At 38.8% G+C, this 16,751-nt stretch overlaps 1 protein-coding gene across 1 annotated transcript in view; it reads left to right on the forward strand.

Moving 5' to 3' along the window:
* KIF26A (kinesin family member 26A) overlaps positions 1-16,751 on the forward strand; it is a 100,278-nt gene that overhangs the window by 73,215 nt on the left and 10,312 nt on the right. Inside the window, exons 6-11 of the mRNA XM_035551152.2 lie at positions 11,071-11,280; positions 12,962-13,055; positions 13,536-13,798; positions 14,045-14,228; positions 14,522-14,681; positions 16,260-16,422. Of these exons, the coding sequence (XP_035407045.1) occupies positions 11,071-11,280; positions 12,962-13,055; positions 13,536-13,798; positions 14,045-14,228; positions 14,522-14,681; positions 16,260-16,422 (1,074 nt within the window). The remainder of the gene's footprint in view (positions 1-11,070; positions 11,281-12,961; positions 13,056-13,535; positions 13,799-14,044; positions 14,229-14,521; positions 14,682-16,259; positions 16,423-16,751) is intronic.

Below are 16,751 nucleotides of genomic sequence, written 5' to 3' on the forward strand. Positions count from 1 at the left end.
TTGGTAGAGCAGCCTGTCCAATTGTAAGTACAAGATACGCATAGGGGATAGAAGCAGTGCTGGATTCTGGAGTCAGTTTTTGCTACTGCAGCATCTGTGGCTGTGGCTGGCTCTTTCCTTGGTTTGTGTTATTGTTCCAGATCAGCAGTGTGCCTGTCCCTATTATTAATGTGTGGTTACAGTGGGTTAAGCAGCTGGTGTGGCAGTGTTCTCCTTCTTCACCTCCTAGCTTTCTGCTGTTTTGTCTTTCATGGTTAGTTTTGATGTGGAGGACTGGTTCCTTGCTGTTATCTGCTGTTTAGGTGAGAACGTAGGAGTACTGATGGGCTGCATAACTTCATCCTACTGACCTGACAATGACACACTGAGGACCAGGCCTTATTTTTTCTTGAGGGGCTGATTTCTCTGAGCACAGGCGGCTTGACAAGTTTTAATGGCCTTCTTGTCACGTGGCTTCTTCTGGAACAGGACAGGATACCATAGAGAAAAGCACCTTTTTGTATTGTAAAGGGAAGATATAAAATTTAAGGAGAAAAGTATAAGTTATGTGAGAATGAAAAACAGAAACAAACTAGAAACCCATGAAATGTCAGTGATACTTCAGTGGGGGTAGTGTAATTTCCTTCATGACAAGTTGAAGTGGTGAATGATATGTCAACTATGCGGAAATAGCATTTATATTAAGAAGGAACTAGTGAATAAGGCCAGGATCCTACAAAGACTGACTGCTACTGTTACAACACGCTCTAGGTAGTCCCATTTCTTTTGCAGATCTAAGTGCGAGTCCATGCTGAAATATTTACAATGTACAATATGATTGGCTTTCTACATATCCATGGCTGTGGTCATTTTTAACTACCCCCCACCACTGGTGCTCAGGGTTGTCTTTTAGCTGTTATTCAACACATTTTAAGAGGCACAGGAACAGCGTGTGGAAAACGTGATGTTACTTCGGGGCCAAAATGGGGAAAAAAAAAAAAGTCTCCAGAGGGAATCTGGAAGCATAACCTAGTAACCCTAACTTTCAGGTTGGGCACCCAGGCAAAGTGGCTGAAGCAATAATAAAGATCAAAATTAGCAGGCAGGGATTAATATGATAAATTAGGTATCAGTCAATGGAGCATTTATAGCCAGAACACATATGTTAGAGTTCTGTGGAAGAGTCAGCGAGCGTTTGAATAGGGATGGTCTGGTTGATCGAGTGTATTTGGGTTTTGAAAAAGCTTTTGATGAGTCCCCTGGCCTAGTTTTCTTAGAAAACCCTAAGCTGTCATGTTATTAATAACCAGTAGGAAACAAAAGGTCAGATTCCACACTGGAGCAAAGTTCTCCGTGTCATATGGAGATCCATGCTGTTTGGTGTCTTCCTAAATGATTCGAGTGAGGTGGTATAGCTACCTATTCAGACTAATCAAAGCTAAATCTGACTCTGAAGACTTGTAAAAACATCTCATAGTACTGGAATTATTGAGATGATAAAGAGGCAGATGAAGTTTAATGCTAATTAGCACAAGGGAAAGCGACTCTAACTCTGCGTGCACAAATGGTAAGCTGTGAGGAAATCAGGCATGACTGTAACCCATTTTACCAGCCATCATGGAAGCTACAGCATTGTTCGTTACCATGAGTCTCAGCTTCTGAAGAAATGCTTCATTGACTGTTCAGGAGGCAAGAAGGATAAGCAACTTTAGTTGTAAAGGGTCTCTTAGCAGTATGTGATAAAAAGACATGTTCCTCTTCTTGCCCATATTATTTTAATAAGTCACTGGTTGTGTTTACCTTTACTGGCTTTCTTCCTTACCATAGTAACTTTCAAGAAGTTCATTAAAGAATGGTAAGAACTGAAGAAACACAAAGACTTCCACTCCTCTCCCATGTAAATATCTCCAGAGGATCTTCTCAGAGGAGAGCTCTTCCCGTGCAGGCAGGAGCAGCAATGGTGTGCTTTGCTGCCAGTACAGGCCTGGACCAAAACTTTTTTTGGAAAAAAAGGCTTCACCAAACATCTGTACCTGGAATTTTAAGTTCCTTATTTAATGCACATTTTCAAAGCTGCCCTACCATGACCATTTGCTTATCCTGATAAAGAAACTTCTTTATGGCCAAAACACAGGTTCAGTGGAGAACTTTCCCACGCATTAAGTCCTTTTCATTGGTTTCAGAGTTAAACATGTGAATAAGAGCTATTCTGATCCGAGGTAGAGGACAGCTGAATCTAAGTCACTGAACGGAGCATAGGCAGCATCAGGACTACCTTGGTTGTTTCTGTCATGATTTGGAATCAGTCCGGCTGACAGATCCTGTCACTGTGAGACCCTGTCTTAACTTGTGAGCTCAGTGGGTGTTCAGGGGAAGGAAGTGGTTTGAATTCTTGCTTTTTCTTGCTATGTGACTATAGCAGGCAGTAACTATGTATTGTCACAACTGCTGGAGGAGGCAGGAATGTGAAAAGACTGTGATGGCTAGAACTTCCACTTGAACACAATTACTGATGTGAGCCCAAGGTCTAGAGTTGTTCGTAATGTATCTTCTCCATGCATATCATACGGTTCTGCTGTGATGAAATACTGCTTTTAATTTTTGTTGTTAGTGACTTACTACAGCAGAGATCCTATGTGTATCTTTTGCAATTTCTAATTTCTCATTGTTTCAAGTACTGTCTTGGAAGGTGAGTAGTAAATGTCTAATTTCTTTTACATTTCATAAATACCAATTTTTCCCTTATCATAATTTAATCAGGAGTGTGTGGATTTGTCCTGTGATTCAAGTCTTTAATTAATCTTTTGCATACTTTTCTTTACTAAGGGTGCAAAAGACTATATACTCTTCCAGGTGCTTGCAGGATTTTTCCGTGTTCAGGAACACCAAGCAGAAAAAAGTTTAAAATAAATAATGTTTGGAACTGTGGGTCTTTCTGGCACCCGTGTTTTGTATAATCAACCTTAATCAAACCCTCACACATGTACAAAAATCCTAGTACCAATACAAACTGAATGCTGAGAGGAATTATGTTCACTACTAATAAATGTTACATAGCAAATTTCATACCTTTGTCTTGAATGTGCCAAAAACATCAGAGTCCAAATCATTTAGCTGAATCCTACTTAAAAGGCAATGATCCAGTACAGTATGATTCTTGTAACTGAATCATTTTTGTGGTCTCTCTGGGTGTTATTAAATTTAATGTCAGAATAGTAGGAAAGACGTCTGAAAGCCATTTAATATTGTCACTGGAAAGAAGTTAGATTATGCTCAATTTCTGACATTAATGTGCTACTTAAGATAATTTATCATATTGTGGTATTAAAAAAGACATCCTTTTTACAGTGGCTGCTGTGTAGCATTCTAATGTGCTATTTTTCTTTAGCATGGTAGGAAGCCTTTTTCATGCAAAATGTTTTTTCTGCAGTTCTATTCAGCTCATTCTTTATAATACTGCATCACTTACAACAGCAGCTTTAAGTGCTTGTCTCTTTCAAGGATCCTGTCAATTTTTTTATGTTAGAATGACAGAAGCCTCCTATGTGAGACAATTGAAGTGGAGCATTTAAAGAGAACCTGAGTTGTCAGACGTGTTTCTTGGACAGGTATATACATATTGGTCTCCATTTGTGTGTTTTAGACATTTACTTTCATTTATGCTTTACCAAGCCACAGCTAAGGTACTGCTAATATGATTTACTGGTCATGTAGGGTTTTCTTAAGTGTGCTATACGTCCCATTCACTGGTTCTTAGAATGGTTTGATGATGGATAACAAATAGGTACTTAATTTTGTCATCTTTATTGCTGCTTGTTTCCTAATGACTAGAGTGTTATTTCTGATATAAATCACGTATCGTACTAAGTACTCTTCAATCCATGTATGTAGACCTGTGTAGGACAAGGTTCATACCTTCCTGCTGAAATGCGTTGAGCTGCTTCAACAAAAAAAATGTGAAAGATCAGATTAAAATACACAATTTCTTCTATTTTGTTTTCAATTTTTAAAAATAAAATAGTTTTCTTCATGTCTCCTGGGAGTGGAGAATCAATTCTTCTTTAATAGAGTACAATATAGAAGCGATTTTTTTTTAGGTTCTCCCAGGGGAGCTAAATGGTCTATGCTAGCATAGCAATTTTGCATATAAATTTGCCATCCACTGGTAGTGGCAGTATATGAAAAGCTTGTAAGAACTACCCACAGTAAACCAATTTAGCAAGGGTTATATATCTGTCAGTTACAATTAAATCCATGAAAAATATTGGCTCTGAACTAGGACTTTTGTAATTTGATTTACATTGTAGTTGAAAAACAAGTGATTTCATTGGAAAATGGCCTTCAACTGAATACGAATTCTTTGTAATATCTTGCTGAGAATTCTTAATTCAGAATGGTGGATGTCTAAGCATAGTTATGTAATTAACCTGCTGTTATGCGCCATTTTGTGAACATTGGACAAAATTAACTTCCTGGCTACACGTTGCCTGTCAAACGTGTGTTTCAAGGGAATATTTAATGTCTATTCAAATTTGATATAATGACATTTATTGCTAAAGACCAAATTGCTTGTTCATTTAGGGATTATGATACTACTGTAATGTAGAATATGACCAATGTTTATGGAATGGACTCCCCTATAGTGCCAGCACTTTCCCAAAATACAAAGTCTGAGCTTATTTTGGGGGGAAAAAAAGCTTGAGCTCATGTATTTTAAAATTTTATATGCTTTTTAATACATTCTTTCTGTTTTTTCCTTGTCATTCTATTTAATTTGAAACTTGACAACTGCATAAGCATCGAATGCTAACGAAGCATCACTATAAACACATGAACACTACACATCCATTCATTTCTAAGGAGGTACCATACGTTACAGTTACGCCTGTGCTAACATATTTGGCTGGGTCAGGGTCTTAATTTCCTCAGCGTTCAAAATGCCATGGAGTCTAGTCATTACTTAGTGAATAAGTGGTCTTTTTTGTCTACATGTCTGCCCCAAATTAAACTGTGTAGAGTATTTGCTCCAATGAAAGACAAATGATGAACTTTTTGATGTATGCAGTAGTTTTTGTGTTAATCCTTTAAAACATATAGTAGAGGTCTGTGATAGTCTTAGGAACAGAATCCAAATCATCTGGTTCTTTGTTTCAAGTGTGATATAGTCCTTCCCCTTTGTCTGGTGTCAGTGTAGATAGCCCTTCCATCTCTCTTGATTACAGGGTAATAATCAATGTGAACCTGGCTGTCTTAGTCTCTTGGCTGTTTCTGTCTAAAATTGTGTAGGATTGTCATTCTTTCTTTTATCACTGGCTCTTTTCTCTAAAAATTCAGTCGTGGATGTGATTTCTTCTGAGATGACGCTTGCCTCACTGGTCTTTGAGGAGTTTTGTGTTCATTGACGCGTGGCTTTACTGCAGCTCCATTCAATTCAGCATATCCAAAATATGAGGGCTGTATTAGAAAAAAAGTGCTAGCTTGCCTCTGGCCATCAGTCTCACATTCATGTCTTGCTGTCAGAGAGTTGCCTTGAAATTTGGTTTTCACGGCTTTTTGGTCTGTCTCTTACTTTTCCCAAACCTGCTTTTTGACATTGACATATCCTTGATGTTTTGCACTATCTTGAGCAGTCCTGCTGTCACACCCTCATCCTGCTTTCTTCAGCTCCAGCTGGTTCAATATGTGGGGGGAGGTCTGGAAGTCCCCCAGTCCGCACGAAGAGGGGTGTCCAGTGCTCCTGGAGGAGGTCGCAGCATGGGAACAGCAACCATCACATGGGGATGGGGCAGAAGGTCTCCCCTTGGAACCCCTAGGTGTGAAATGGGGTAAACAGTAGCAATGGCCTCTAAGAGGAGGAAGGGCTTGTATTAGCCAGGATGTGTGTTCCTCGGTTTCTGAGAAGTGTCAGTGTTTAGTTCAGAATTGTTAAAGGCACATGTATATTTGACTTTAAAAAGGGTCAAAGATGTCAAGGTCTAGAGTTTTGGCTCAGGACTCCCACAAATTAGTAGTATTTAAGTGTGCTGCGTGGTTCTGTCATTCGCTGGTGGCCTCATCAGGTGTTTCTAAAACTATATGGAGTTTAGTCGTAGCCATTGTCCTTCACATAAAGGTTTTTTTGCCTCTCTCTGATTGCAAATTATTTTTTTCAGAAGTCTACCCTTTTCCAGTTTGTCTCCTCTAACATTGTTTATGCATGCATAAAACAGTGGTATGACTTGTTTTTATGCTTCAGCATCCATTTATGTGATTTGCCCTTACATGGCTGGAGAAAGTGAATTCTAGCTTGCAAGTGTTTGCTTTTATAACCTTTCTTTTCCCAACTTCCACTGTAGGTTGACAGATAGACTTTAAAAAAAAAAAAAAGAGAGAGAGAGAAAAAAAAATCCTTGATTGCTATGAATCTTTCTTCCATCCTTGCCAGTGTTGGTTTAAATTACGCCCATTGTTGTGCTGGGTGGGTGGGCCTGTGACTTTATGCCACCCATTTCCAGGGCTTTTCCAAATTCCATGCGCATATATTTATTTATTAAATTCTTTGTATTTTATCAGCATATTCAGGATGTGTTTACCATCTTCTTTTCCAAACACTTTTAATTTTAATAGGATTTCCTTCAGCAATTCTGCTGACCTCCCGGTTCCTGCGGAAACATGAATTTGGAAAGTTCATTTGAGTGTTAACCCCCCAGTGTACAAAACTCCCAAGATTAGAGTCAGTTAATTATTGAGATACTTCAGTGAATCGTGTGATTTAGGTTGTCTTCAGGCACTGAGAAAAATGTTAATAATGTGCATGTACCATAATGTTTTTTATTTTTATTTGCAAAAATTGAACTGATACAAACCTGTCCTCTTTTCCTATCAACATGCTCATTAAAATTGAGCCTCTGTCCAGTATTCAGTGTCTCTGAGTATGTATGTACAAATCCTTGTATCCTTTATGAACTTTTTCCCTGTAATTCTTTTTTCTTACTCAGCATCTGTCTGTGACACTGAAGAAGAAATACAGAAAAGAAAATTACAAGGAGTTACTAAAAATGCAGTTATAACAGGAAGAGTCATACCCATCACAGGAAGGATTTGGGATCTTAGCTCTCCTTACAGAGTCTAAATAGTGGTCAGGGCAGAGATGCCCTGATCCTGAGATTACTTTTCCGGAATCACCTTATTTGTATCGTTTTTCTTTGCTTTTTTTTTTTTTTTTTTTTTACTCCGTCCCCCTGTTGACATTCCTTCTAGGTCTCCTCTTTGTTTTCTTTCAGACATGTCTTACTTTTCCCTTTCTTCATTTGTTCTCCTCTAAATTCCTTCTCTTAAGGTTTCTTCACTTCATACAAGTGTTACCAGTAGCTGGTACTGCTGCAGTTGGAGCTGAGCACCAGAACTGGCCGCACTGCTGAGTAACTGCCCACAGAGGATGTAATTCTGAGTGGGCCTGAAATTCATGTTATTGCATTTAGTTCTAGTCATTCATTTCATAAGCAAATAAAAGCATTTGAGTGCAGTACAGATACTGCTACTGTGCTGTCTAGTCATGGGCCAAAGTTACTTTAAGATTTACGGGTTCATGTGTTTTCTTGAGTCCTTCCCTCACTAAAAGCCCTTGTATCTGGGTGATTTTCTGCACTGCAAGTTGCTGTCTCTGCAAGTAAGCATGCCTTTTGTATTAAAAATTGATTAAGAGACCCAGGGGAAGGTGCAGTTAAGTTGATCCTTAAGGCAGGAACCATGCTGGCTGTACAGTACTCAGCTTTTTCTGCCGTGTTCCTCCTATCCCAACACAGAAAAGTACTGGGTTGAACTTCAGAGCTTTGAATACAAACCTGGCAATTAAGGTTGTTCCTGGAACAAAGGAGGGCTAGAATAATAAAAATGTATAACACCAAATCTTTCTTCTACATATTGAGAAGCATGTGCCTGCATGTGGGATCTGCCTGCACTTTAGCTTCTGCTTTTGCAAAGCGATAGGTTTGAGTAAGCTTTATTCTTGTTGGTACTTACATGAGCATTTTTAGTTCATTTCTGAGTGAAGTCAGTGCCTAGTTCGGCAGCTCAGCATTGTGAATAAGAGTGACACATTATAACCCTACAATTTCTGATAGGTAGCTTTAAACATTACGCCATCACTTGTGGATGGATTTAAAGGGCAAAGAAATGTAGATGGATTTAGAGGGCAAAGAAACTAAATTTGAAATCTGTTTTTCTACTCTGCAAATCAGCATTTATACACAAAACACCCGAAGAGGAACTCCCTCGAGCTGCTCTTTTCTTGCCCCCTCCCATTTGTCTTGAAAGCTCATTTTCTCTGTGAAAATGAAGATGACCCTTGAGGCCCATTAAGAGTTGGGATCTGATACCCTTTGAGAAGAGATTTTAGTACCTTTCTGCTTCAGAGAGATGGTCTCAAAAAGCTGATTTGGCACACAAGGTTTTTCTGTGGGTTAAGTCACCTTTTTGTTAGGAGGAATAACACTGATGGAGGAAACTTGCTGTTTAGGTCAGGAGGAGACCAATTTTCTTCTTAGCCAAGCTCTGGCTGCTAGAATCTAATAATAAGTGTAAGAGAGAAAAGAAAGGATTGTTTAGGGATTTATTTTTTTAAATAGCATATATATTAAAATTAATTTTAATCAAGTGACTCAGAAGTGGGCATTTATATGTATGTATTTATTTTTCTTTCTTTTTTTTTTTTTCCTGAGGGCAGTTATTTTTCTGAGCACCTTGGTAGCATGTCAAGGTTGAGCTAACAGGCTAATACACAAAGCTGGCTTCGTGGAGCTTTTATGGGGAAACAGCCTTGAGTCTGTCACCTCTGATGCACTTTGCTTTTGAAGCAGCTGTTTCATTTATTCTAAGGTTCAATTATTTTCTGGGACTATGTTTTCATATTCATATCAGCATAAAAGTGAAAAGAAGGGGGGACTGCCTGAGTTGGTAGGTGGAAGAATTTGCTGCTGCCTTTGGTGGAGCCTCCTGCGGTGTTTACTGGGTGGGTCAGTTGTTTCTTAAGCCCTTTGGAAAAAATGTTGGGGAAAAGCTTTTATAGCCACTTTCTGAAAATACTTTCTGTGATGGTGCTCAGCCATACCCCTTAGTGACTGTGCAGGGGATGCCTGCATGCAACTTAGCCCCCCAGAAAGGAGGAGCTGGAAAAATGGAACAGCTGAGAAATTAAATGAAAACCTTCAAGTTACCTACCATCCCTAGTTGATAAAGACAGGGACAGTTCAGCATGGTGCTTAGTGCTGTGAATCACCCTGGTCTGGGCACTACATCTCACTTGCACCCTCCGAGTGCAGGTGTGCATGCCATCACCTTCTCGTCTTGTCTGATATAAAGGGCAGTCTTAAAGGGTGGCTCAGCCTGCTCCAGTATTTGTTTGTTGCAATGCTGGGAGGACTGCATTTCCTTCTTGTGCTTCGCTGAAGCAATTTTTCAGCTTTGGTTCTTTCTTTACCATTATTTCTCTGGATGCAGGACTGATGGGGAGGTGCTGACTGCAAAGCGCATTTTTTTGTAAAGACAAAAAGAATGTGACAGCATAATAAATGCACACCATTCTAATGAAATAATATTCTCAGAACATAGAGATAAATTGTTCTGGAAGATTTAAGGTTAAATTTAGCAGTAACAAGTTACAAAAACAGGAGAATCCGTCTCTGTTAGCAGTGTATGCTCTCCAACCCAGCGTCCCCATGCAACATCCACCTCCATGCTAGAGGTTGGCCTTAGATCAGCAACTCTGATCAGCGTGCTCTATTTGGTGGGTTCACCTAGTGGGTTTGCAGAAGGGGGGGAGGGTTGCTATCTGTTGCTTCCCTTCCAAATCAGAAGCAAGCACTGTAAAAGGAGGACTGTACTTCATTAGGGTCAGTAGTTGCATTGCAGAAGACGCACATCCTGATGGGTGCTCTGAAGAGTGCGAATTGCTCCAGCTCTGCTGCATGTGGTGCATTACAGCCATGGAGGCTCTTCACCCAGCAAAACTGCGTTTAACGCTGGTGTTGGAGAACATGTGGTAGTTAGATAAGGACCTAATGCTGTTGTTCAGCATGTTTTTGAAGCATTTTTTTTACTGGCCAGGGAGAGTCACTCTGGCTGAACATTGCTTTCCTCTAAGTTTGATCTGCTGGGCAGTGCAGAATTGACGATCGGCGGAGTGATTCACTGCTCCTGTAATAGTCATTTGCTGCAGTGCCAGGTGTGTAAAACACACTGGTTCTGACCTGAGAGCATTTCATAAGGATAAATGGTCATAAGTGGGTGTGAGGCAGTATTTCACATTTTTTCAAAATAAGAATATGATTTCCAGGAAGCTTAAAAGAAGCAGGTGTGCAGCCTTTGCTGAACTTGAGTGAGACCCGGTCACTTGGCTCCCATAAGCTGCTTGGGAAATCACAGCCAACATGTGTGAGCTGTCTAAAAATGATGTCTTAAAATGCCATGTGTAGGAATAAAATGTACTTTGTGAGCAGTTTCCTTTCAAGATTTTGGACCTTTTAATGCTTTTTTTTTTTTTCCTTCCCTTCTTTGAAACTGCCATAAAATCTTCAACTAACCACCAAACTACCTAGCAATAACAGCATAAAGGCATCTGCCTGGGAAAGCTATAAGAGAGGCACCTGTTTATTAGGGGAACATGAAAAAGGAATTGAAAGTTTCCAGATTTAGTTTGAATGCACTAGCTCTCTCAGCTTTGTGTTATTCCCATGGATTTTGGAATTGATCAGTTTGTACTTTTGGTCACATTAAGTACATGGAAGGTAGGAGACTAGAGTTTCCTTTTCTTTAGGCATGGTATTACACCTACAGTGGATTATACCTGCTGATCAGATATTTAGAAATAGAAATGTTGAAATTGGAACAGAGTCAACAAAAAGGACAAAGTGCACCTTTAAAAGCTAATTCAGTGCAGACCCCAGGGTGGAAACCAGTCTGGAAAATCTGGCTCTGATTTTGTCCCACGGTTGTCCTGACACGCCTAAATATTATAAATGATCATGTCTTGGGAGGGGGAGCGGGTTTGGGAGGAATGCTTTGCATCTGTTTAGCTGGGAACTAAAGTTGTCAATTTCTTATGAACTTTTGCAGGTGAAAGTGATGGTAAGAATTTGTCCTTCTCAAGGAGCACATGAAACATCTGAATCCATGTCCTTCCTAAAGGTGGATCCACGAAAAAAGCAAATCACTCTTTATGATCCAGCGGCAAGTGGGCCTTCCAACATAGGTCACAGGAGGGGTGTTGTTGCTGTTCCAAAGATGTTTGCCTTTGATGCAGTTTTCCCACAGGATGCTTCACAGGTATTGAAATCACTTGCATAAACCTCCTGAGTCTTCACTGAATTTCTTCACTGAAAAGGTTGTGAGGCATTGGAACAGGCTGCCCAGGGAAGTGGTTCAGTCACCATTGCTGGAGGTATTCAAAAGATGTGTAGATGCGGTGCTTAGAGACATGGTTTAGTGGTAGACTTGGCTAGGTTAATGATTGGATTTGGTGAACTTAGAGGTCTTTTCCAACCTAAACGATTTGATGATTCTTATGGCCACTGTGTTTTCTCTGCCTTAAGAGTACCATCTTTTTCTGAGGATTTATATTAAAATGAGTTGCCTTAGTGCATGGAAAAAAACACAGTAATGAATAGACAGGTGGGTAAACTCTTACATTTTCAGTTTAGCCAAGATGTAAAATTAAGGAATAAAAGCTGGGGAGATGGATTTAGTGACTAAATTATCTTCTTGCCTTTCTCTTGTGTTAGTGAAAGACACAGCCAATTTGAAGTTCACTTTTCACTCCAGTTAAGTTTTAACCCCCTTGATGACATGAAGAATGTCCTTCTCCACTGTCTTCAGTGGGCAAGGAGCATGTGCTTAACATTAACTGCTGAACACCGCTGTTAGGAGAAGAGATACAGCTAACCCTGTGTTACTGCTATACCGAAGTAGTTAGGGAGCTTTTATATTTTCGTTCCCTTTTCCAATTTGCTTATTCTGTTTTTGACTGATTATTTTATCTTGATTGTGGTACTGATGGTATGTGCCTCTCACAATAGTGATTTCAACATTAGTCTAAAACTTAGTGGCTTTTTCTTACAGATAATAAAACTCCCATTGCTATCCCTGCTGCAAAGTGGGCTGGCCAGTCGCAGCCACCTTCTATGCTGGTTTTGGCACCAGCCTTCTGGATTGCTGATGCCTGCTTTGGGCTAGGCTCTTTGAGGTGCTTGTGGTGGACCTTTTGGGTGGCCTGTTTGTGGTGTTTCTGGGTGGCGTTGGCCAGCCCAGCCACTTTTATGCAAGTGTCATTGCTCAAGGCAAGCTCACTGCTGTGCACCTGCAAACAGAGCCTTATCATTTCACTGTAGTTACATATTTAACACACCACACACATAGCACTGCCCCCCGCAGTTGCCATACCTAATAGATCATCATATTGTATATTTGAGACCTTCACTGATGTGGATAAACTGGTTTTGGTACACTCAAGTATTTCAGCAAGTTTTCTTTATTGATAATGCTGTTTCCCCTGGAAAAGGAAGACGTGATTCTATGAAATCTTATTGAGGGATCTTAATGCATTTTCTCCAGTATGAATGTCTTTTTAATTCCTGTGAGCACTGTTGAGTAGCTTAATTTCAGTGGAGTTGCTACTATTGCTGAATAGCCTTGGCTAAGCTATTATACCAGCAGGAAGCCTAGTTGGATAGCATTCAGTTTGCTACGTTAGTCATAGAATCAATATTCCAAGAGAATTAGTTTAATAGAATTGAAAACTATTTTAGGCTGTAGTAGCAGATCTTATTATTTTTTTAAGATAGTATAGTTACTAAAATAATAGGACTGATGACATACAAATAAGGAGAATAATGTGGCTCAAAAATATTGAGCCATTGATTTCATACAGAAGAAGACAAAAAAAAAAAGCAAACAAACAAAAAAAACATAGTAGATGCTTTTACTTATTTGTCTCTAATCTTTGTTTCAGGCTGAGGTATGCTCTGGAACAGTAGCAGAAGTAATCCAGTCTGTTGTGAATGGTGCAGATGGTTGCATATTTTGCTTTGGTCATGTCAAGCTTGGTGAGCTCCCAAATTCGTTACAGTTAATTACTATGTCAGTCTGGTAATTACATGCTGTCAGCTCCTGGAACAATAAACCTGGAGTATATGAATAGATTAGAATTTCTTTTTAATTAGCTTTGCAAACTTATCATGGTTTATTTCTACACTGGGATTGTAAGTTTTAATTTGAAAAGGTAAAATGTAACATCAGATTAGCTTATTCAAGAGCGAGTTTATATATAGGTGCATTGTGATGAAAATCAAAAGATCAGAGATGTTTTTAAAATTTAATTTGCTGTGGGTCTGAGTTACAAAAATGGCAAAAATAGTTGAATAAATAGTAATGGATTAATAATTAAATACTTTGCATTTTTGCACGTTATTTCCCATTATCTGTGTAGCACATGGCATTGCATATAATGTGCCAGTAGTAATACGAAGAAAAAGTGTCTTGTACAAGAATGGTGAATTAAGTTCACATTTGTCTTTTCATTCTAGGAAAATCTTTTACCATGATTGGGAAAGATAGTTCCACACAAAGCCTTGGTATCATCCCCTGTGCAATTTCTTGGCTCTTCAAATTAATCAATGAACGTAAAGAAAAAACTGGGACACGTTTCTCTATTAGAGTATCTGCTGTGGAGATCAGTGGCAAAGATGAAAACCTTAAGGATTTGTTAGCTGAAGTAGCCAGTGGCAGCCTTCAGGATGGCCAGTCTCCCGGAGTTTATCTGAGAGAAGATCCAATATGTGGAACGCAGGTATAATGGATATCACAACATAAATTCTCTGAGTCCGACTTCCGTAAACTTTCTATTTCTTTTTATCTGACTACAATTATGAAAATTTTTAAGACAGTAAAAACAAATTTTTGGTTTTAATCTATAAGCCCTGCTCCCATGGTGTAAATATTTGTTTTGTTTAAGTTCTCAAGAGATTTATCCAGTTCAGGGGGGGGAAAAAAAAAGCTCCTGTGCAAATTAGTTATTCTCTTGTTTATGTTCCAGCTTCAAAACCAAAGTGAGCTAAGGGCCCCGACAGCAGAGAAAGCTGCATTTTTCCTTGATGCTGCACTTGCTGCCAGAAGTACCAGCAAACCTGAATGTGAGGAAGAAGATAGGAGAAATTCACACATGCTCTTTACTCTTCACATATACCAGTATCGCATGGAGAAGAGTGGCAAAGGAGGAAGTATGAATCTTCTCACCATGTTCTTTATTTTTAAATTACTTCAGTTTGGGTTGATTTAACAATAATTTGCAATAAGCTTAGAAAGAAAAAGTGAAATGAACCCTCAAGCCAGTCTACCTATAACTTCAGTAGCTGTAGCTAATACCTGGTTTCCTCACTATTAATATTTAATGTTATCATTATCCCGTGCTGTATTCATTATTTTCTTCATTTAAATATGTTTTGAATACCCAGTCTGGCTTGAGCTCATGCAAACACATGATGTACAACTGGTTTTCCCCTTTTTGTTTTAGTGTCTGGAGGACGCAGCCGTTTGCATCTCATTGATCTAGGAAGCTGTGAAAAAGTGCTGAGCAAGAGCCGAGATGGAGGAGGCTCTCTGTGTTTGTCTCTCTCTGCCCTGGGCAATGTAATTTTGGCCTTAATTAATGGTGCTAAGCATGTGCCATATAAGTAAGTGAATTATTGCATGTATTAGCGTAAATTTGTGGCTGGTGTTACCTTAACAATGAATTGCATTGCATCAGCAAATCACTCTTTACCTAAGATGAAATTAAAGGAAGTTTTGTCAGAGAGAGATATGTCTTCTAAGGTCGCTTACATATTGCAGATATATCTATTTATCTACCTCTGTGTGTGTGTGTGTGTGTACATAGAATGCTTAGAGGTCACATAGTAACATGAAATTCTTACTTAAGTGACCAAAAAATTGTATGGTTATTGTCATATGGTTAAGACAGTTTGATTGTTGAAAAATGCAGGGAGAAATGGTGAATTTTTTTTTCTGTCCTCTGTTTCCTGGGTCTTGGATTTAGACCTGTCTCAGCCAGCTGGACAGAAATAGTAAACACTTCCATCAAAATTTCATAGAATTTTGTCTCCTTTTACCAAATGTAGAAATTATATTGAAATTCAGAAAAAAAGATGAGCACCATGTTGCACAGTTTAGCAGAAGTGAACATTTATGCATATTGCTTTGTTGAGTGTACTTGAAAATAATGTTATGTTAAATGCACCTGTCAAGAGCCCAGCCCAAAGACAAGATCCACAATGTAAACATTCCTACCAGAAGTTGGCCTTCTGTCCTTAAATTTAATTGCTACTTGTCTTTATAACATCATTCCTTCATTATCAATCATGTCATTTTATCTAGTGTTGCATCTCAAACAGGTGTTCTTTCTTTCTGTATTAAACAGAAAGTAGATAACTTCCTCAGGCTAGTTGCTACATTTGTGGATGGAGTACAGGATGGATGTGTTAGAATAGGGAAGGACAGATCTTCAACTTTGTCACCTACTGTAATTTGGTGAGCATAGACTTGATGGTAGTTCCCACATATTGAGCCAGCTCGGAGTTGTGATGGAAGCAGCCTCCAGGGAGCCTTGGGTACATGTGTTTGGGACCCATGGAGGACAAAATGTCACCTGTTCTGTCAGCTTTGCTTTCCATAGCTGATGATTGCATCATCAAGAAAGTCTTCAGAGAAATTTAGCTTCCCATTTGCGATGTCAGAGCAGAGCACAGCAGGCAGAATGGAAACTAGATTGGTTAAGATGGCACTGATAATATGTTTCTGATATCTAATGTTATTTGTTTAGGATTTTCATACTGTTTCTGTTGACTTTTTTTTCTTATCAAAATTATTTGCATGTAGCTTACAGAGCTTAGATATCGAGATGCAAAGTCTGCTCAGGTAAAAATAAAGCAATCGTGAGCTGCTTGGGTAGTATGAGATAGACGTGAAATAACTAAACTAGTTATCAATCGTTTTACAGTTGTCTCAAGTAACAAATAAAATGACTTACACTAAAAATACACAGGCAAATAAATTGTCAAAATGCTTGTTATCTTTGTATGTGTGTGTTTAGACACATTTTAAGTATGGTCAAATAATAAGAGAAATTTCTTACTGACATGTACCATAGTTGTATATATCCTATGAGAATGAAAGCACAACTTGCGGTGTAAAAATCTGCAAAAAAAAAATAATAGTTTTTTCTTTAAACCATCCTAATTTTAATTGTTATACAGGGACAACAAGTTGACAATGTTGTTGAGGGAATCACTTGGAAACATCAACTGCAGAACTACTATGATTGCGCATATTTCTGACTCCCCAGTCAATTATGCAGAAACTCTCACCACCATTCAGCTTGCATCACGAATCCACCGAATGAGAAAGAAGAAATCCAAGGTTGGTGCACAAACAAGCTGCAATTAATTCATTTGAAAATAAGTTTTCCTAGCTTCTCGGTGGGGGAACGTGGGATTTCTTGGCGGTAAGAAATAATACAAAATGCATAAAAGCTCAGGAGAGGAACTGACAAATGACTTGGCACCAAGCCATCATCCCACCCTCAATCCTTAATCCTGAAATTCCCTTTCTTTTTGTTCCAAATGTATTCTTTCTTTGCTTGTATGTGAAACTATCTCAAAAGCTTCAATTTGTGTTAATTAAAAAACAAGAAGAAATGGAAAACTGTTGAGGAGAAAGACAACGTATAATATTTAATGTAAACTATC

The sequence above is a fragment of the Cygnus atratus genome, chromosome 5 (assembly GCF_013377495.2).
Source record: "Cygnus atratus isolate AKBS03 ecotype Queensland, Australia chromosome 5, CAtr_DNAZoo_HiC_assembly, whole genome shotgun sequence".
Classification (NCBI taxonomy): Eukaryota; Metazoa; Chordata; class Aves; order Anseriformes; family Anatidae; genus Cygnus; species Cygnus atratus.